General features: G+C 44.4%; 1 protein-coding gene across 13 annotated transcripts in view; it reads left to right on the top strand.

Moving 5' to 3' along the window:
* Window positions 1-20633, top strand: part of SH3PXD2A (SH3 and PX domains 2A) — a 272461-nt gene that overhangs the window by 238219 nt on the left and 13609 nt on the right. For all 13 annotated transcript variants that reach the window (XM_068949734.1, XM_068949736.1, XM_068949735.1 and 10 more), the window contains 4 exons: window positions 11027-11144; window positions 16806-17140; window positions 18000-18049; window positions 20496-20615. In XM_068949734.1, the coding sequence (XP_068805835.1) occupies window positions 11027-11144; window positions 16806-17140; window positions 18000-18049; window positions 20496-20615 (623 nt within the window). The remainder of the gene's footprint in view (window positions 1-11026; window positions 11145-16805; window positions 17141-17999; window positions 18050-20495; window positions 20616-20633) is intronic.

Raw genomic sequence — 20633 nt, forward strand, 5'->3', positions numbered from 1 at the left:
GACCCTAAGCACGCGTGCTGGCTTGCGAACTTGTAGTGCTGTATCCCAAGAGTTTGGGAACTAGCTATTTTGAATGTACAGCCCTTCACCAGTTACTTCCTGACAGTGTGAGAGATCCTGGGAGTAATGGAGTTGTCAAAGCCCTTGTTTTACTGGTTTAAACACGCATTTTCTTTCCTATTCATATCCTGTTGTAAACAAAGGTCCATTTAAAAATTCAGGCTGCAGGATTGGTTCCTTTAGACTGGTAAGACTCAAGGACCTAAGTTGCATTCCCTGCTCTTTCTTCTCCAGAGTGATCAATTCCTGCATTCTTATTCCTGTTTTCTGTCCGTGTCTTCTCCAGTTGCTGTGACCAGAGAAGGTAGATCTTCCCTGGCAGTCTTCCCCACTACAGGCTCTTCCACCTTTGCCTTTCTCCATAGCAGTTGCCCAAGCAATGCTGGGTGTTGGAGCCTGTTGGAGAACCTGTGCTTCATCTCAGACTAGATCCTAGCACTTGAACTTGGTGCAGCCTGCACCATCTCAAAGGTTAGAGGCATCCTCTGTGACTGAGCTGCTTGTATGAGCTTTCCCCAATGCCTTTCAGCCACAGTTAACCAGGTAAGCTATACCTAAGTGGTTTAATGCTAACTGAAGTAAGTTAGGGAGCCCTTACAGAAGTTTGATAGGAAGTAGAGGAAAAAGTGGTTTGAATACTACAGGATAGGCTGGAGATGGTAGCTTCATCTGGTATAGCTGCAGCCTGTACTGACATCTACCCCTCCAGAACTGCAAGTGTAAAGAGGAGAAGTATGAGTCTCTCTGGGTGTCCAGCCTGCTGCTATCTAACAGATCATAGTTTATGTGAGGTCAGGAGAAATTCTCTCTCCCTTTTTTCCCTCCCCTCCCAGCCCAAAAGGCTTCTAACAAGGCCAAATTTGGGTGGGTTTGCACAGAAATGACAGAACGCACAAAGTGCACACGCACCCCCTGCCAACCTTTGCGTCCCTGCTCCAAAGCGTTGAAGAGCTAGGGTTGCTCACATATGAGGTTGCCAGAATTGCTTCACACAGGCAAAACAGCATCCCCTCCCCCACTTGGCCTCTTTCTTGGAAATAAATTCAGCTTGACATTTTGGCTAAAATTCCTCCCACCCAGCGATATTCTGCTTGACATAGACCCTGCTCTTGGAAAGGCTAGCTCCAAGAGTTCATTGGAGTTTAAAGGCAAGCTCTAAAGGATGTTACCCTTTATGCTTGGGTACCAACCAGGTCTGTGATAGAATTGCTTAAAAACTAGAATTGAAGTAATTGAAGATGGGTCTGAAGGCCAGGATGTCCCAAGTGACTGAGTCTTGACTGTCTCAGCTCCTGCACACTGAACTTGGGCTGCTCTCCCACACGTTGCACAAACAGGTGCTTGCTTCCCCCTTCCTAAAAGCAGGGTCTGAGTCCAGTATGGCATCTGGAGCCAACTGGGATGCATCTTGGCCATGTCCTGGTTATGTGGTGCAGCTGTACCCTCTTTAGCTCAAACAGCAAATTCTGTGCCATTCAGGAGTAATGATGTATCTGTTTTTCTCAGCAGTATCTCCTGCCCTGTGACTGCAGCAAAGCTCAGGCACCACAGTTCTATGTGTTTGGATGATGAAAATACTGGGAAAGCCTGAGTGCAGAAGGGAAGGATGCCTGTTTCCTTGGAAAAGACTACTTAATGGAGGGAGAAGTATCAAGGTTAAGATATGGGCAGTTTACTGGCGTGAGACTTTATCCTTTCCAAGGCCAATTTCAGATATTTGGGAGCGATGTTATTGGGGCTGTAAATAAGAGCAATGAAAGACACCTTGTTGAATATCTTGGTAGTGGTCTTTTTAAAGCTGAAAAAATCTGCAAAGAGAACAGCTGTAGTCTCTTTTTATAAAGAGAAACAGATGACACTTGTTGCTGAACTTTTCTCTTTAAAATTGTCCGTGGTGTGCCCAGATCTAAGATTACATTGGTTTGTTCCTTGTGTAGCTGCAGAGCTTGTTTTGTGTATGTGGTTTTTAAAGTGTCACTTGTGGTAAATTTTCTAAACTCTTGTCTATACGTTATCAAACTCAAATAATGGAAATACAGATTGAGAAGCAGCTTGACTTTTTGTAAGTTTTCTTCAGTACTGACCTTTATTAGAGACTTGCAAGCTACACAGAGCTAATGTTCTCTTGCACAGGGTAAAATGCTATTTCTGCAAACACTTGCTTGGAATTTCCCCGTGAAGAGGGTTTAGGATGGTTTACAGGCTAATTTCATGAGAAGTCATTTGTGCTGTTACAGTTTGATTGGGAAAAGTAGGGGTTTAACATGCTTATTTTGTATGCCAAATATTTGACATAAGTTGTTATTGCTGCTTTGGTTTCATGCCCAATAGTCTCAGCTGGAGCTGGGGTAATGCAGGGAAGTATTTCAAATTAACTCATAGCAGCGATATAGCAACACATGGGCTGAAGTTCTGCCGAATGAGCCTGTTGTTGCTGAGTAGCAGCTAGCTCAGGAAATGAGTTGTTCAGTGAAAAAGCTGCACCAAAATCATAGCTTGGAAGCAATAGGTCCTCTTCCTGCTCCTCCAGCTTAAGGAGTGAGGGAACCTGCTGGGGGAAAGGGATGGGAAGTAGAGGGAAGGCAGCAGCGTAACCCAGTGAACTGATCGTTGGCCTTGAACCCCATTTCCTAGTTTGGGCCACTTATTCTATAGCCAGTTTTCCATCTTTGGAAAGAAATTGTTAAATAGGGTGGCGATCTGGACTGGTTGGCACGCTTGTGCATTGCTACCCTTTTCTGCGTCCTTCCAGTGCCACTCGCCCTCTTCGGCAGGCCCTGCAGAACTTTACCGACAGGAGTTCTCCCTTTATTTTTTTCTTTTTCCCTTCTTGTCTTTGCAGCTTATGAAACATCTGTCACTCGCAGCATAAGGCTGCTCTGCAGTACTAAATCCATTCGACACAGAGCAGCTTCAGACTTCGTTTGTTCTTTGCTTCTTTTTTTTCTTTTTCTCCCTATGCTGCAAGGAAAGTAATAAATCTTTATTACTCCTTGCTGGTTGAAGAAAGAGCATGTGCTGTATGGAGTAGTTTAGAAATATCATTGCTATCATTTTCTATCTGTTGGCATTACATTTCCTGTTTTAAAAAAAAAAAAAAAAAAAAAATGGGTTGAGGGGGCGGGTGGGATGACAAAGGCTGAGGAGCTCCTGCCTGGAGAGGAACAGGTTTGATAACTGTGGATAGCCTTTTTTCTGTGTTGAATATTCAGACAAGTAAAACAAAGTCCATGTTGAATTAATGCATTGCTTTCTGGAACAGAGAGACTTTTTCCAGAAGCAAGTCGGACAACGGGGAGGGTGGAGGGCGAGCACAGACTGCTGACTGCAGGGAAAGAATTTTGAAAGAAAATTCTTCTGTGGTTTGGAAGATGTAGGACTGGGGCTGTTGCATTTTGCTGAGAAATCGTTAATTGGCTAATTTCTAGCCCAACTCCCTCCTCTGCCACCCCTCAGCTTTTCAAATGAGGCTCAGGTCACAGCAAGTTGGAGGTACATACAAACACCAGCTGAGCAAAGGAAATTATTCCTTACTTGGTTGGCTCCTAAAGTGTAGGAGATAACTTACACACATTATGGAGACAGGAAGGACCAAACTTAGATAGGTGAGGGAGGGGTATGCGAAACTGTGTTCAGACCTTGGAAGCAGCATCGTATGAGCTCTGGCCACGTGCCTGGTAGCGATGAGGCTGATTAGGCAGGGCTGGAAATGTGCGTGGTATCTGAGCTGCCTAAACGCAAGAATCCTGTCCAAAATAGTTTACAGCCTGAACAAAGAAGGAAATCTGTGCATCAAAGGAGCCTGGGCAAGTGGTAATTTGGCATGCATCTTATTGCTACTAAAAGGGTTTTCACATTGGAAAGTGATACTTGTTGGCGTTTTGAGAACCTTTTAGTGCAGGACTAAAATTAAGCTTGTTTGTCAAAGCAGGAAGTTGGGGTTGGTAAAGCTCATTTTAAGGAGGATTTGAGAGCTTCAGGTCCTTTGAGACCATGAAGGAGGGAGCCTACTCCCTCCCTTCATATGATGAAGCATCATACGAACTTCACGGAGCTGAACGGGAAAAGAAGAGAAGATCTAGAGCAGGAAATACCAAGGGGGCATAACATGCAAGAGCATGTAGCAGGACGTTAAAGCAAGGTGCAGCACACCCAGAGGCTTGGAAACTCAGGTGGGACAATCGAATTAGGTGTAGCACTTGGTAGGAATCTGACTGAAGCACCAGACTGATGCAGTGTATGAGCCTTAGGCAAGAGTGCAGTGCACCAATGGGCCTGGATGGAGAGGAGAGTCCACCAAAGGTGGCTGCAATAACTGTGCAAAAGAGCTTGGTGGGCCAGATTAGAGCTCCAGCAGTGAGGAGCAGCACTCCTCACTAGAGGATTTTGAAGATGTTAGGAAATGGAGCTGTTACCTTGGTGACAGACTAGGAGGAATCTGAAATAACCAGTGCCAAGGGAATTGAGAAGACTGAAGAAGGAAGACTTGGAAAGCGCTACTGAAGCTCTATGTTACAACTCCAGCAATAAAAACGTAGGCCTGCTTTCTTTGACCTGACAGTAAGTATAAATCCAGACAGCCAGAGGAGGGACCAAGCTGCCTTCCCAAGACACCTCCTAACTTTAACATGTAGTTTATGCAAGTGCACATGCAGAACCTGAAGCTGTGGCATGACAGAAGACTAGAGGCAGCCTCATGAGATGTCAAGTTCAGTGTCTTACTCTTCCAGACAATTAGGGACTGATTGGGCCTCATCTTAGCTGATTTGGGTTTTTTCCCACTAGATTTCCTACTCGTGTAGGAATGGTGTCTTAATGGGTCACCTGGCATGGAAAATGCCATGCCCAATGCCTTAAAATTCCTTGAGATTCCACTTTCACCAGTAGACAGAAATACTGCAGATGAAACGAAAGAAAACCCTTTGGGGCATATGCTGATTAAAGGGAGCAATGTGATGGAATGGACACATCTGCTGGCTCTTTAATTACAAACTATAATCCCACACGAAAGGAAGAAGCATGAAGCGTTTTTGTCATGGTCTGCAATTATCCTAAAATAAATGTCATTGGCATTAAGTCCTCCTAAATTATAACAAGTTAAATGTAGCATCACTAGCTCTTCTACAGCTTGTGTGCTGCTTCATAGCCATTGAACAGGTTGGGTGAGACAGAACTATTTTGGTAACCCCTGTAACTTCAAAGCTGACCTTTTACTACTTGATACCCATTGCCAAGGTGCCTATAGGTCATTTTGCTGTACTGTAAATCATGTGATTTCTAAACTTTATTATAAATTCTATTTATGTATCCTCGCAGTTCATTAAATCACATCTTAAAATAGGTGGGAAAAGCCATGCTGACACTTGGATTCTCCCAGCCTGGTTTTAGATCACGTTTCATGTGGATTGCCTTGACTCTGCTTTTGGCAGTCTCAGGAATAGGTAGGTCCCTCTCTCCTCAAAATTAAAAGAAGCTGCACCAGGAGTGGCCTGGCTTAGTACAGAGATAAATTTTACCAAGTTTGTGGTGCTGTCCATGAAAGAAGCAATTTCACCTTTCCCAGCATCCTCCCCTCTCCTCTGTGCTGGTGCAACTCCGTGCAGCTCCGCAATGAACCAAAGCAGAGGACTGACTCAGGTTCAAACCGACTTCTGCTCAGTCAGGTTAGCTTCAGGTCTGGTTCATGGCACAGTCGTGAACTGTGCAAGAAGAGGTGGAAGGTGTGAGGCAGGAAGAAGGAAGGAAAAGGGAATTTTCTCAGCTGCAGCACTAACAGCATTCATGAAACTGTTTTAAAAGCAGCTTTTTAGCTTTCAAGCTATTGCTATTTGCGTACAGGAAAGGCCTCAGCTTGGCAGCCGGCAGTCTGTCTATCAGAGCACCATTATGGTGCTGGAGAGGGACAAAATGGCTGAGTTATAGGTTTTTATTTCCTAACAGCCATGGACGGGCATTAGATGTCCGTGGCTTGTGAAGATGAGCGACCCATAATTCTCAAATACCACTGGCTTCCTTGTACTAAGCCTGTTGAAAGTAGCATGGCTGCATACATCTGGGGCTGCTGCTGTACAAACCACATACTCTCCCTAGCCGTATCACAGGGTATTGTGCAGCTCAGTGCTTTGTCCTCTGTATATGCACACCTCCGAGTAGGACTGCAGCAACACAGAGCATATCTGTGCAGGATGCCAGAGTGGGCTTCTAGCTTGGGGGGGGGGAGGGGGGGAGGTTTTTTTTTTTTAGTGACTTTGCAGAAACTCACGCAATGGCTTTCTAGCTTGGGGTTTTTTTGCAGGTTCTAGTGGATTGGGTACTGAGTTTCCAGGGTGCATGCGAAGGCTGTGTAGAGTGCAGCTATGAGGAATGTCGAGTGGGTGGTGTGGGTTGGGTAGTCCAAACAATAAAGAAATTCTTGTTTTAAATAGTGTATGTATGTGTCTGGGGGGGAGAATGACACATGCATGCTTTCCTCCCAAGCTAAATGGGTTGCAGTTGGATAATGCATGATGTCACTGATTTGCAGGGTAGGGTTTTTTTTTTTCTTTGCCAAATAGGCTTTACTTCCTTGTGTGCCTTGTTCAGGTTTACTAGTGTACTTGAGTTTCCAATAGACGTACCTCACTCAGTTTAGCTGGGAAGATGTCTCCGGCCCACAAATTAGAGGTAAAGAAGTATAAGTGAAGTGTGTTAATTGGGCTATTGACAGATCTCTGGGTATGTAGTGTTAAGAACAGAGATCTCCGTATTTTCGGCTGATCTTGAGGGGGAGCAGGACTCTCATCCCATTATTTCCCAAGAACGGCCTTTTTGCTGGCAGAGTTGTTCAGAATTGCTCAGTAAAGTTTACCCTGCCCACTTGACCTCAGCAGTGAAGTTGATGCAGTGGAAACTGTAGCTGGGGAATACACATTATACTTCTGTTTACATTTTTTACTGGTAATTGTTAAGTCAAAACTTGATGAATCAGAAATAAACATTTCTTTATTCTCGGCAGATCTGGGCATTCAGCTTTGACAGTAAGTCTTCGGGGATGGTTCACTGACTTGAGTGTTATACGGTTGTCTGTAATAGTATCTGAACAAATAGCATGATAGTTCAGAATTGTCGATGTAACTTGGTGCAGTGTCTTTCTACTGGCTGATGCTCTGCCAATTCTCTCCTGAAGCCATTTAACTGTGTTAAGTCTTTCCAGTAACTTGATGTATCCATCATGAAGTGTCAAATATCTCTCCTTAAAGACTTCTGAATAATAATCTGTTATGTTGAATGATACATCAGTCCTCTTAAGCGACACGTCTATTGGAAGTTCCACTGCTCTTCCCAGCAAATGGTGATTTATACGTAACATCCTTTGGCTAAAGGATGTTTGCTTCTTTGAGAAGCAAACCAGAATTGTGCCTGGGCTTCAAGGGGGCCCGTATCTGCAGAATCCCGTTTACGTTACAGACCTTGTGTGTATTTGTGGTATCCCCTGCACCACTGAAAGAAACCAAACGTGTGTAGTCTTGGAAATGGCTGTAATTTTTGCTGTGAAAGCACTCTGCAAGGGGAAATTTTAATGGTGGCTTCCTGTTTTTGATCTATAGGCTTAAAAATAGACCTGCTAAACAAAAACATCATAGGACTCTCTTTTCTGAATGGACTTTTAACCCATTTGTGATTTTCTTACTTCACGGGAAAATTCTTTTTCCCCTTTTCTTCCCTCTCCACTTCCCCTTAAGTCTCTTGCCCTTCTTCCCCCTTATAAGGAAGAATCACCAGAAGCCTCCTCTTTCAAATAGCAGTAGTCTTGGGCTGAAAGAGGCAAGATTGAAGAGCTAAGTAATGGATTCGCTCATGAGCCAAATAGGACAGCGGCAGCTCAGAAAAGCCCCCGGGGCTCGCCTGTGCGTCCCCGTTGTCGTGACACTTGGGTGCAGACGGTCCCTACCTACCAGTTTGGAATTCCAGTTCCTAGAACCAGCCAGTGCCCCGATAGGCAGTACTGGGCACATCAGTGTGCGAGACAAGGTGAGAGTAGCAAGAGGCAAATCAGGAACCTCGATGCTGGAGGCTCCTGCAAGCTGCTCTGCAGAGTCTCTTCCCTACTAAACCTAAGCACTTGTGAAGAGCTTAGGAAAGGGGCTGCAGAGGGTGGAGCTTCTCTGTGCAGCCTGCTGCTGCTTTTTCAGTGTGCCAACCTAACAGCTGGTTCAGTCCTTACCAGCCCATTCAGCCAGAATGAGAGGGGTTGGTATAGGTGCTTCAAAGGATACATCTTTGCTTTTCTGACTTATTTTGAAACTAACTGGAAAGGAAGTACAGGAGTAGATGGCAGGGAAGAAGGCACTAGTGAGCAGGTAGAGCAGTTGCGTGTGCCCACGTACATAGCTGCAAGCCCAGAAGTTGCATTTACAGCAATAGCTGGTTGTTCCAGTACTTTACTTGGGTCTGTCGGGCTTTCCCCAGTAACCGTTGACCTGTAGGTAGGATGGAAACAGTGGTTTGTGTGGGGAGAGGTAGGAATCTCATGTCTGAAAGGTGATTGCTTCCCAGGCTGCAAAGAACCATCACCCCAAACTTTGACTTTCCTTGAATGATCAGATTTGGAAATGCTGGCAGGGCTGATGGGTGACCATCATGGTTTCAGTCCCCCACCCACAAGAAATCCTGCTGGAGTGGAAGTTTGAAAAGCTGTGTGCAAATCCTGGAGCAAACACCTTGCTCATGACCTCCCGTCCTCAGCAGAAGGAAGCAGGCCCTGCCCCCAGAGAGTAGGACTGCTTTGCCCAGCAAGAGGAGCTGGAGCTGGCTGAATAAAGATTCCCTCTGCAGAAGGGAGTGCTGTTTACATGGAGGGGGAAAAAAAAAGATAAACAGAGAAACTTCTGTTGTAGCTGCAGCGGCAAAAGTGAACTCTGATAGCCCGGGTTATAAAGGGGCTCTGGTATGTTGGAGAGAGAAAGCAGAGCAAACACATGGTTTAGCTCTTTATTATTTTCCTAGAAAACTCCCTGGAGGCTGTCTGAGGCAATGTATTTCTGGGACAGTACTGCAGCTCTAGGTACCTGCACTTTCTCTTGGCCATCTCCTCTTGAGAATGAGTTTGAGCTGCCTTGGGATCATCTGCTGCTCAGTTTAATGCTTGGGCTTTTCCAGGTGGTGCAAATTGGACACTTAACTCCTTCAGCAGCAGTCAATTTAAATAAAGAAAAACGAGCCTGCCTTTACTCTGCAGAGTGGAAACCCAGCTAGGAAAGCTGTCCTGTGACTTTGAAGCCATGTTTCATCAGCTGCATCAGCAGTCATCGGACCTGATTTTGTAGCAGAGTAATTCCGTGGGGAAGGTGGTATATCCTGATGGTGCTAATTGGAAGCTAGCTGGAATTCCTTAACAGTAATAAAGCAGCTAAAGCAGCCCCCTCTTGTAGGGGAGCCGGAGAGATGATTTTCCTCTAGGAGACAAAGTTTTTGACAGGTTTTACTCTATCAGAATTAAAAGGATCCAAATGAGACCAGTCAAGGGAAGTTGGCTTCAAAGATATAGTTTTGCTTAACTTGCTGCCATCAGATGCTGTGCCAACTCCCCCCCCCCACACACACACACTTTCTGAGGTAATATTTCTTTCTTTGTCTCAGTACAGTTTTTCTTTAAAATTTTTGTACTTCACCCAGCAACAAAATGCAATTGAGCTGCAAAACCAAACATATGGTTGGGTCTGCTTCACTCTCTCCAGAAGAGTGTTTGCCTCCAGCTGCTGCAACCTTTGCTTAGCTCCTTTGTTTGGCAGCGGTCGAGAACGCTGGATTCGCTTCGTTCCCTGCCCGCTCCTGTGCAATGACATCCCCCTCTCTGTTCCTGGCTATGCCTTGTTGGGGACTGCCTGTAGAAAGTGTGATAGGAAGGCCCATTTGGGTGCACTGTATTGCTTGTTCACTGCCTTTTTGTGTAGCCACAAACTCATGCTCTTTTGTGCACTGTAGCTTGGGTTCAGGAGAGTGGTTTGGTATCGCTTTGTCCGCCCGCCCCTGCAGAGCGGGAGGCCAGCAGTTCGCTTTGTCAATGCCTCAAGCTAATGTATGAAAAGGTTGACCTTGAGCGTGATGGAAATAGAGCAGTAAATGACTCCTGGTGGGTAAGGAAGATGCTGAGAAAGTGTCTGTTTCCTCTGCTCGTTGGCTTCCTCTCAACAAGTCTACTCACGTCTGCCTGGCCTGGAAGGGGATAACAGTTGGAGATGAGTAGGGATGCAACATTTCTGGCTCAAACACCAAACTTGAAATCTAGCCTGTGCTTTTGAGGTATGTCTTTAGCTCTGGTCCTCTGTTTAGTGTTGCCACCTGTGTATTTCTCTGGAGTGAGATCTAGTGAAAGTTTATCTGTAAAACACTTCAACCCGTGGATGCAAGGTGCTATATGGTCTCCTGTTAAATGCAAAGCCTTTTATTCTGTAGTCTTTTCAGTGCTGGTTTGAAGCTCGTCTCAGTAGACCCATGCTGCGTGATGGGTCAGCCTCTCTGCGCAGGGGAAGATAGGTCACTCGTGGGATCCAGGGCTCGGGTTTCAGTAACACGATGCTTAACGCAGCCATGTGCGTGTTCAAAAGAGCCAACTGGCTGGAGCTCCTGCGGTGACGCTGGGCTGATTTGGCAGCCAGGTTGATTCTGTCAAGTTACAGTATGGAAGTGGAGTCCAGCTTCAAATCCTCTCTTACCCGCTGGAGGAACTGGGGAGGAGGGGGACTCTCGAGGGACCCTGTGTCATTATTGGCATGGAAATGCACTGATTATCAGCAGCAGGGTAGCGGCAAGGGGCTGATTATCTGTCATGTCGTCAGCGTAAATAATCAGCGGGCCCCTGAGCAGGGCTCCGCCTTTGGTAATGGCTCCACGTAATCACTGCACAACGGTTTAAAAGCGCGTGGAACAGAAAAACAGCTGGACTAATTCTGACCCTAACTGATGTTGCCTTTTCTCCCTTCACTAGAAGAGAAATATGTCACTATCCAGCCGTACGCCAGCCAGGGGAAGGATGAGATTGGGTTCGAAAAAGGGGTCACCGTGGAGGTCATCCAAAAGAACCTGGAAGGATGGTGGTACATAAGGTAAAAAAAAAAAAAAAAAAAAAAAAAAAAGCCGTGCAGCCAGACTGCTGCAGAACCCGTGACAATGAGATTTTGTTCTGATAGTTCACTCAGTGTTAGCACTTAAATAATTTTGTAGCTGGGCAAGGAAACCCAAATTATCCATAAGGCATCTTGAAGAAATGTAAAGAAAAAGGCTACGACAATATAATTGCGACTGAAGTAACGTTACGGTGTCTGCAAAAACTGGACTGTTCCAGTAGGGAAATTCCTTAACTTTTAGATTTTCCTTCCTTCAAGTTAAAAGCCCAGATCTCGGTTAAGATCTGTGGGTCCTAACAAGGATTTCTGTTGTGCATAACTTTAATGTGTTTCCAGTATGAGAGTTTGTTTCTGTAACATATTTGAATCTATTTACAGTAATGCTGAAAGGCTGATTGTGGTCTGTTGAGCGGTGGGGGGCAGGTGGTGCTATTTTCAGGGATAAAAGAGACCAGTTTGCTGGCTATAGCCTTTCTTTTCCAAGCTTATTGACAGTTTCAGCTAACTTGCTTAATCTTGCACATCCAGATCAGGCGTTCAGGTGTCTACAGGGGATGTGTTCCTAGGGCAAGTGAAGCTATTACATATCTAATTTTATTTATTACTTATCAGAGACAGCAGTCATAGAGGAGACCTGTGACTTAAATCCACCTTTTAAACGTTTATGGGGAAAATGTAGCTTAGGTGTGCCTCAGATGGTGGCATAAGGTGTCAGGACCGGTTACTCAACAAGAATTTTCTCTATCTAGGTTTACACAGCACTTTAAGTTTTTAGTGCCTCTGCCGTGACTCCCCTTGGCTTGTATCGTGTACATCGCCTGGATGTGTGGGTCTGGCAGTGCTGTGTCATCCCATTTCTCTTTGAGGAAAGATGTGATACAGCAGCTTAAAAAGGGACAGTTATTTCTCAGGCAGGCAGCATAAAACATCTCATCTAGTCGCCTCTTTGCATTGAGAATGTCTTTATAATGGTGACTTCCCCCTTTCCCTCCCCAGCTCAAAACTTGCTTTTGTTTGAATCTTGCTTGATTTATCAGCCAAGAACGGAGACTATGAAAGTGCTGACTGAAGCAATGTTGTTGTTTTTTCTTGATGTCCTGTCCCTAGAAAATGGATTTTTTTCCTCCCTCTAATGCTCCTGTAAGGGGAGGAGGTTAATAAAGATAGTAGTAGAGCCAGGAAGGCACTCCAGATAGGAGGAACTCAAAGCGCCTGGGTTTGGTCAGGTCACTTTTTTTTTTCTTCTTTAATCATTCACAGAAGTTGAGTCCAAAGTTGCAGATAGCGGAACTAAGAGTGCATAAGTTTTGAGGGGGGAACAGCCTTGAGTTTATTCTGATATTCTTTTCCTGCTGAAATACAGCCTTATTACTACTATAGGTTCCCCTTCATCGTATTAACAGCTCTACCATAAGCAGATTTTTTTTTTTCCTTTTTTCTGTGCACATTCTTTTGGGCCAACCCAAAGTGCTCATTTTTCTAAAAATAGAAGCGCAAGTGCGTGCGTGTGAGGTTTTATAGCATCAGTGTGGATGCTGCAGGCTCCCGGTGGCAGTTAGAGAGGGAGACAGGAGTGCAGTGTGCCCTTGGCCGCTCTGTAGGAGGTGTTTTGATTTGAGCAGCTCCTCTTCTTGCTGCGAGGTGGGTCAGACCTCACGGAGTGCGTGTGTCCTGAGCGCTTTGGGTATTGGCCGTCGGCCATGTGCAGGAAAAACCTCTGCTGCTGTGGGGCAGTGCTCTGCAGTCTTGCTAGAGGATTAATCTGCTTGTAGAACTAACTTTTTTTTGTGGGTAATACCTCTGAAAATGGTGTGGTGACCCATCCCCAAGAAGCTGGTCCTTCGCAGCCCAGATTGTTGATCTCAAACTTCTTGAATAGCTTATTAGGCTTAAACTGCTATGAGTGCTGTCAGGTACTGCTCGGAAAATGATTTCTCTTACTCAGCAGTATGTCCATGGGTATTCAGTGTCTTAAAAGGAGCAACCTTGTCCCCTGCGGTGAGAGCAAGGGGAGAGGGAGCAAGAAAAGGCTGCAGTTGAATCCTGCTGCCGTGTTGTCTGTTGTGCTGGATAACAGAGGCTGAGCACCCACATCAAGGTCTAGAAATCGAAACAAATCCAGCTGCTTACAGATGGAATCCACCTTAAAGGCATTAGCTTGTTCCACCTTAAATATGTAATTTCCCCAAATTCCTGGCCATGTGCTGATCCTCATTTCCTGTCCTTTTTCTTTTTTTCCCCCTTTTTTCTTTTCCTCCCCTCTCCAACCCCCCCCCCTCCCTCCCCATTTGCTTCCCTCTGGAGTAATTCCAGTGCTCTGGAGCTGGAAAGCAGATGTGACTCTCATGCTCAGACTCACAGAGGCACTTCTGACTTTTTTTTTTAAACATTCCTATGGTTTGAATCCATTTTTTCCTTCATGTAATATTAACAGGGAGGGTTTTGGAATCACAGTGGAGCCAAATCATTGCACTCAATTTTGTAATACTCCAATTCCATTGTAGTGGAAGCTACAGTTAATATTGGTGTCCTCCTTTATTTTACCCTATGCACATTAGGATTTTTTTTAAAAGCATATGGACTTCAGGGAAGTGCATGGAGGGCTCTGTTCTGAGATCCTTGTTACCACTCTGTTGCGTTAGTGGATCTGTGCGCTTCCCAGTATGAACCACAGTGCAGTTTACCAGCTGCCATGGCTGTTCGTTATTTAGATATTCCTTTGTATCAGTTACTGTTAGTGGAGGTAATCTCATGGTGCCTGATCAGGATTGCGGGCAAGAGAAGGAGCAGTGTGCTAATTGAGCTTTTTATTTATCTGCTGCTTCATTTTGTGATTTGTTATGAGCCTGAGCCCATGTGAATGAAGTGCAGCTGGGGTGGTGTTAACTGGAATGAGAAGGAATCTGGGGTAAAGTTTGCAGCATCTGCTTAGGTTGTGAATGTAAATGAAGGAAGGATACTTATGGTTCAATTCTCAGACATGAAATGAAGATTAATTCTGGTACAAGATATCTTGAAGATTTCTTGGTTACTTCTTCCACCTATAAAATGGGGAGATGAAAGAGTCTTCTAAGGTGATGTTTGCAAAGGGCTTTGGGATTGCTGAGTGCAAGGAGTAAAACGAGTAAGCCTATTTGGCTTATATAAGTAGCTTTTATTTGTGGGGTTGCATCTGGCAGCTAGTGCTCGGCATTAACTTCAAGTTGAATTTACTAGCTTTCACAAAGAAATAACCAGCAACTGCCCCTCTACTGAGGGTATGTTGCCTGGAGTTATTAACTGCCCAGCTGCTATTATTCATTGGGGAAACAATGTGAGAATAGAGGTATCTGAAGCAGCAGGATTACCTGGGTTGATCCAAATGCATATAGTTGGCAGGAGAACTAACAAGCCAGTACAGAATCTGTCTCTTGCTGCCTTTCTGATCTTAAACGTATTAAGTCTCCCACAAACTGAGGTGAAGGGAAAATGTTTTTTCTTGCTGATTTTGCACAATCACGCTCTGTTGAAAGTAACCTCTGGAACTGGAGCGCTCAGTGCCTTGGCCAATGTGGCTTTCTTTTCTTGGCAGACCACAAGCCTGACATCTCCAGATCAGGTAAAGTTAGAAGGTTCCTTCAAAGTTACACGGTCCTTTTGCATCACAAGTAGTGCAAAAGGGGATGGAGTCACTGCTTGAAAATGGCACTAAGATAACCACAGTGGAGGACATGACATGTATTGAGGGTTTTTTGTTTTGGAGGTGGGTGGGTGGAAAAGGGCTGCTTTTTTTTTTGGGGGGGGGGGGGGGGCGGGGTAGGAATTGATGTGCAGTGCTTGGTACTCTTGCATCTTACCATAGTCAGTTCAAGCACAAAACACGTACATTCCCTCTCTGGGTTATTTTCTCTGAGAGCATTACATCGGGATTTCCAGCATAGGTTGGCTCAGGAAGCAGAGCCTCGAAGGGGACAGGATTGCATAGATATAAAGCATCCAGCCATGATGCTGTGTCTTGATGCAATTTGGATCTATTAGAAGCCAGATCAAGTCATTTCCATTTTGCTACTTTTTTTCGTTGTTGGTAGTCTCCGTGCTTCAAGCTTTTTGGATGATTTCCTTTGGCCAAAGGCTTCTTGGGAAGACTTGACACTAAACTCTCTGAACGTGGGAGATCCCATACGCTTGCCTTCATATATGGCAGGACAGGTATGCAGGGAGAAGCAGCACCTGTGTTTATTGCCCTTATTGATGTAGACGAGTGGGGAGGGAAAGGCAAATTCTGGGTATAGAAGGCCTTGTGCTGTTTGCTGCAAGTACCTGCTCTTGTGCAGCAAGACCCTAATGAAGTTTAGGGTTTTGACGTGGTGAACGAGCCCAGGATGTGCCCTGCAGAAGAAATCTCACAGCTAATCTAAGTGGTTGCATGACAAAGTTGCTCATCTGATAGTAAATCAAAGAATGATTTGCTGACACTTCCCCCCCACCACACACTCCCAGCTCCTTCCTCTGCTGTCTAATGAGTCCCTCTTTTCATTAAAGAGCCTTAGAATCCTCCTGTTTTAACCTTTGTATTTCCTGCAGATTTCCTGAGCACCAGAAATTTAATGGTGCCTGCTTTCCCACTTACAGTTCAAGCGCCGCCTGCCTTGGGTATCTTAAGAGATTAAAGGGAGAAGGGTTTCAGTGACTCGCTCTGTAGCAAGTTAGGGTTTCTTTAGGAAAAGCAGAGTTCATCCATGTGGTCTTCCCTGGAGTCTGATTGTAATCTGAAATCCCTGCTGAGGTGTTAGGAATGGCAGGAGTTAGAAAAATCATCATCCCAAAAGCCCAGGAGTGAAAAAATGACTTCAGTTTGAAGCATAGTAAGCGCAGTCAGTCTTGTGCTCTGGGAACGCTTACTGGATTCAGGTATCTGTTCAGATTTCCCAGTTTATTTCTTCAAACGGCCCCTAGCTAGTTCAGGAAAATCAATCTCCATCAAAGCTATTTTTCTTTAGTCAAATAGTTTCTTGACCTTACACTGACAGGGTAAGCTGCAACAATATGTTTTTTGGTTTGTTTTGTTTTTTGGGGGGTCTTTTTGTTTGTCTGTTTTGTTTAGTCCTGAGTTAAGTCCTTAGGCTAATCATACAGGGCTGGCAGTTCTGGGAGGAGGGGCGATGTGTGTTACAGTTGCGGGTGGGAGGCTTGCACAAAGCCCTACATGCTGCAGATGTGGGGCCTCTCTGCTGGGATAAATTTCACCCTTTAGCCCTTTTCCACTATTAGTTGTCACTAGGAAGGGTTAAAATCCTTTACTCATTGGTTTGCTTTTTTGCTGTATGAGGAAGCACTGAGTCTGTCCAAAACTATATAAATGTGGCATAAAACAAACTGGTGAAACTCTGCCTGGTGAGTAGCTGTATTTCTTATCCAGAGAGACTCCTTCCTTATGGTGAGAAGTAGTGCCTCTCTTTTTACAGCAGTTCACAGTTCACTGTTAGCTGAGCTGACTTTGAGGTGTCTAATCAATAGGTAGCAGATGAGTCGAGACCACAATAGCTTATCTGAGAACTGCGGGTTTAGTTTTATATTATCTTCCATCCCTTTTGCCTTAGTAATCACACCTGGAATGCATAACATGGCTGGGTTTGACAATATTTCCTTTTTTATTTGCAGGTATCTAGGCAAAGAAGGCTGGGCCCCAGCTTCATACCTGAAGAAGGCTAAGGATGATCTTCCATCTAGGAAAAAGAACTTAACTGGGCCAGTGGAAATCATAGGAAACATCATGGAGATCAGTAACCTGCTGAACAAGAAATCATCGACCGACAAGGAAACCCAAGCAGAAAACGAGACCTCCGAATCCCACATCACCAAGAAGGAAATCAGTTTGCCCATCTTGTGCAGTGACTCTAACGGCAACGCAATGATGACCCCAGACAAGCAGGCATCCAAACTGGCCCAGGGTTCCCCTGCCATAGCAAGAATAGCACCACAAAGAGCTCAAATAAGTAAGGCAGTAAAAAAGTTTGGATTTCCATTGGTTTGCAGTATTTTCTTTTTTCTGCCTTTTGTAGGTGGTATTGTCTGTCATTTAAGGCCCTGCGTATCCTGGTCTTGCAGCTAAGTCTGCACAAGCAGATCTTTGCGCTTGCCTGTGGATCTGCAGGAACCCCAGGACATGGGTCGTTCACTAGCAGCGGTAGAGTTTGTTTGCTTTGTACAAGGGCTGCTTGTATATCTTAGCTGGTATGCAGTTATTTAATGTTTTTTCCAGAGTAGTGCATCTTTTTGAACACTCTGAAATGTGTCCCCCTGCCCCCACCTCAATAATGCAGGTGAGGTGATGGTGTGTTTGAGTCAAGCAGACAGCCTAGGCCTTTTCTCTTACCTTTGTTTGCTGCTTTCCTGGGCAAGTTGCTGTCATGTGTGTTTTTACTACTTCATCTGCAAAATCCAGATTTTAACTCTAGTCTGTGGAAGGAACGGCAAGATACTATAATAGAAGATGGTATGAGTGTTATTAATTCAGTGGATTATTTTTACTGCTGGGGGGAAAACTAGACACTAAGCCAATTCCTTGCTGGCCAGTCTCCAATGCAGCTGGTCAGTTCCAGCAGAAAACATAATCTACTACTTTCTGGCAGTGATTTCCTCTTAAACTTGCTCGCTGTGCTGAGGTGAATAGTAAATTTATCTTTGTCTAACATTCCCTCATATTTTCCTATATTGTTTCAGAGAGATGCCTCAAATATTGCGAATACTGATTTCTAATACTCTCAAGCTGTATAACACAGTAGGGAGCTCTTCAATGTGTTTAGCAGTACTTACAAAGTTAAATAAACTTTCTCTTCTTCCTTTCCCACTCAGGTTCTCCAAATCTAAGAACAAGACCTCCCCCACGAAGAGAATCCAGTCTGGTTTGTATTATTTTATGGTGTATAGGTGCATCGGGGTAGGTGTGCTGGTGTGCACAAGAGGGAGAGTGCCCGAGAGGTGCTTTGTTTGCATGGCTGTTCATCTTATTATTTACGTATTGAGCAGACTTCTGAACATCCTAGTGTTAGTTGAGGGATTTCTGTTTTTTAAGATGATGCCCCAACTAAGCAAATGTTGAGCTGTCCTTAAATTTCTGCCTTCTCCCAGGTTAAAAAGTCTTGATGCTTTGTTATGCTTGAATCTGGAAATAAGTCACTTATAGCTTTCAGTACTACTGAAGTAAGTATTTTGAGGGGGTGAAGTTCATATGGTCCATTAAGTAGGTGCTTGGATTTAGTTTATAAGAAGGCTTTGCAAGTGAGGGTGTGGGACTGTTGAACTGATGTCATCTAGCTGCTTCATGCCTATCCCTCTGCCATATGAAGAGATGGTGGCATAAAAATTAATTACTTTTCATAGCAGAAAAAATTAAGTTTTAAGAAGGGAGAACATCCTAAGGCTATTGTGTGCTGTGCATGAGCATTAAAGCACACTTGGATGAGTCAAAAGGGTCAAAGTTCTTCTGGATGTCTTTTGGCCAAGACAGTATCTTCTTACAGTGGTAGATCGCATGTCTTCAGTAACTGGGAATGTCTCTCCTCCTTCCGTTACTCCTATCTTTGAGGTGGCTGCACTTTGCTCTGGTGTATATTTGCGGTGACTTGGGATCTTATGGGAGGATGCATGCTACAGAAATGAGATCTCCTGTGATCGTTTATCCTCAAAGTTGGAATTCTGGAAGTTTGGACCCACTTCTGAGACTAGGACTGTCATCTTCACATGGGGGCTACTCAGTAATCTAGCTGCACAAAAGTCACACTAATAACTTGTTTATGACTGGGCCATAGTGCTTGACTTTGTGCCCTTTATAAGCAGTGTGTGACTTGTTCTTCTGTCTGTGTGTCATCTGAGATGTCTCTTAGCGTGCTGTTCATCCAGTTTGTTAATGTTTTCTTCCTATTTCACTTTGCATTATTTTCAGTTAGACTGTTTTGACAAGGCTACTACACTTAATTCCATGCTGAAAATGACAGTGATAATACATGTGAAACCCTAAACGTGTCTGCTGTTTCCAGTTATCTTCACTTAATCCAAACCATTCTATTACCTGAAGGCACTTCATTATACTGCATCTTCTACTGTATTTCAGCATTTACAGTGCTGAAACATCTAATTAAAACATTGTTGGACATGGTTCCTAAGGTGGAGTGATGCATTCTCTGCAAAATGCCACATGCTGTGCGTGATGAAACACAGCTTGTTAGTTACAGTGAGGATAACTCAGAAACCAGAGAGTAGGTGAATAAAGGACAGTGTTTCCTTTTCCTTCCTCTCATTAATGGCTTTAGGAACATCTTGTCTTTTGCTGTCCTGTGTCTGTCTGTCTGCAGGTCTGACCTGTATTCACGAGATCCTGATGTGCTACACCTCTTGTGCTAGGACTGAGCAGTGAAGTTCAGAAGCTGTGAAGCTTCACTATCCTCTAGTCATTCTGTAGACAAGCAGTGTGATAATCTGAAAAGCTTTGGATGTTGAAATTTTTGAAGGGAGCCTTATCTCGGTTATCACTTTAACAATAATTGTAATAAATTCTAAAATGCATAAATATAAAGGCTTAATGTAAAGGCACCCAGCTTTTAGAGCAGTTTGGTATGCTGCCGGAATGGTTTTAAGTGGCAATGTCCTGTTTCTCGTGGAGCCTCTCTGCAATTCAAATGTAGGCTATCCCGTCGTTCAGGTATTGGGGCTGAGCAGAGGTTCTGGTTCACCCTAAAGCCGTCCGCTTTCTACTTTCACTTCAGCTGAAAAGTGCTACAGGGTTCTCCGATATCCCCTATGTTTCTTGCTACAGAAGATGCCCATTATGTCATATCACTAAAGAACTCAGGTTATTTAAAGTGCAGGAGCAAATGACAAGCAATAATTCATTAGCATTACATGTTAACATGCTATGTCTGGGAATAGACAAAATCTGTCATGGGCCTGGTACAATGCCATTTCCTGTAGTTGTAACAAGCCATCCAGAGCTGGGTCTTTCTGTACAAATTATCAGACTAGGTGGACTATTGTTACTGTGGCTGATATGGCAATGCATGCTTTATGGCCTATCAGTAAAAGTTTTACTGTTCAGGTAAAGATTATCAGTTTTAATAGCTAGTGAAGGCATTATGAACAGAGTAGTTTGAAAGGCCTTCTCTCTTGTGGACCATCTCTGTGCATCCGCTTCCACTCTAGAGAATCGGGACATTATTGTTGGGAAGTAGCATAGGAAGAAGGAAGAGCTTTAGTGAATAGCATATCTGAGAAAGCAAATACATCTTCATACTAATGCTATTCAGCTCACTGTTTCTGTGGTTTAATTGAACAAAACTACTGCTTTTGCTCTAGGGTTTTCAGTTGCCCAAACCACCAGAGCCACCCTCCGTGGAAGTGGAATACTACACTATTGCAGAGTTCCAGTCTTGTATCTCTGATGGCATAAGCTTTCGTGGAGGACAAAAGGCAGAGGTGAGCTGTGACAACGCA

Source organism: Struthio camelus, chromosome 7 (assembly GCF_040807025.1).
Source record: "Struthio camelus isolate bStrCam1 chromosome 7, bStrCam1.hap1, whole genome shotgun sequence".
Classification (NCBI taxonomy): Eukaryota; Metazoa; Chordata; class Aves; order Struthioniformes; family Struthionidae; genus Struthio; species Struthio camelus.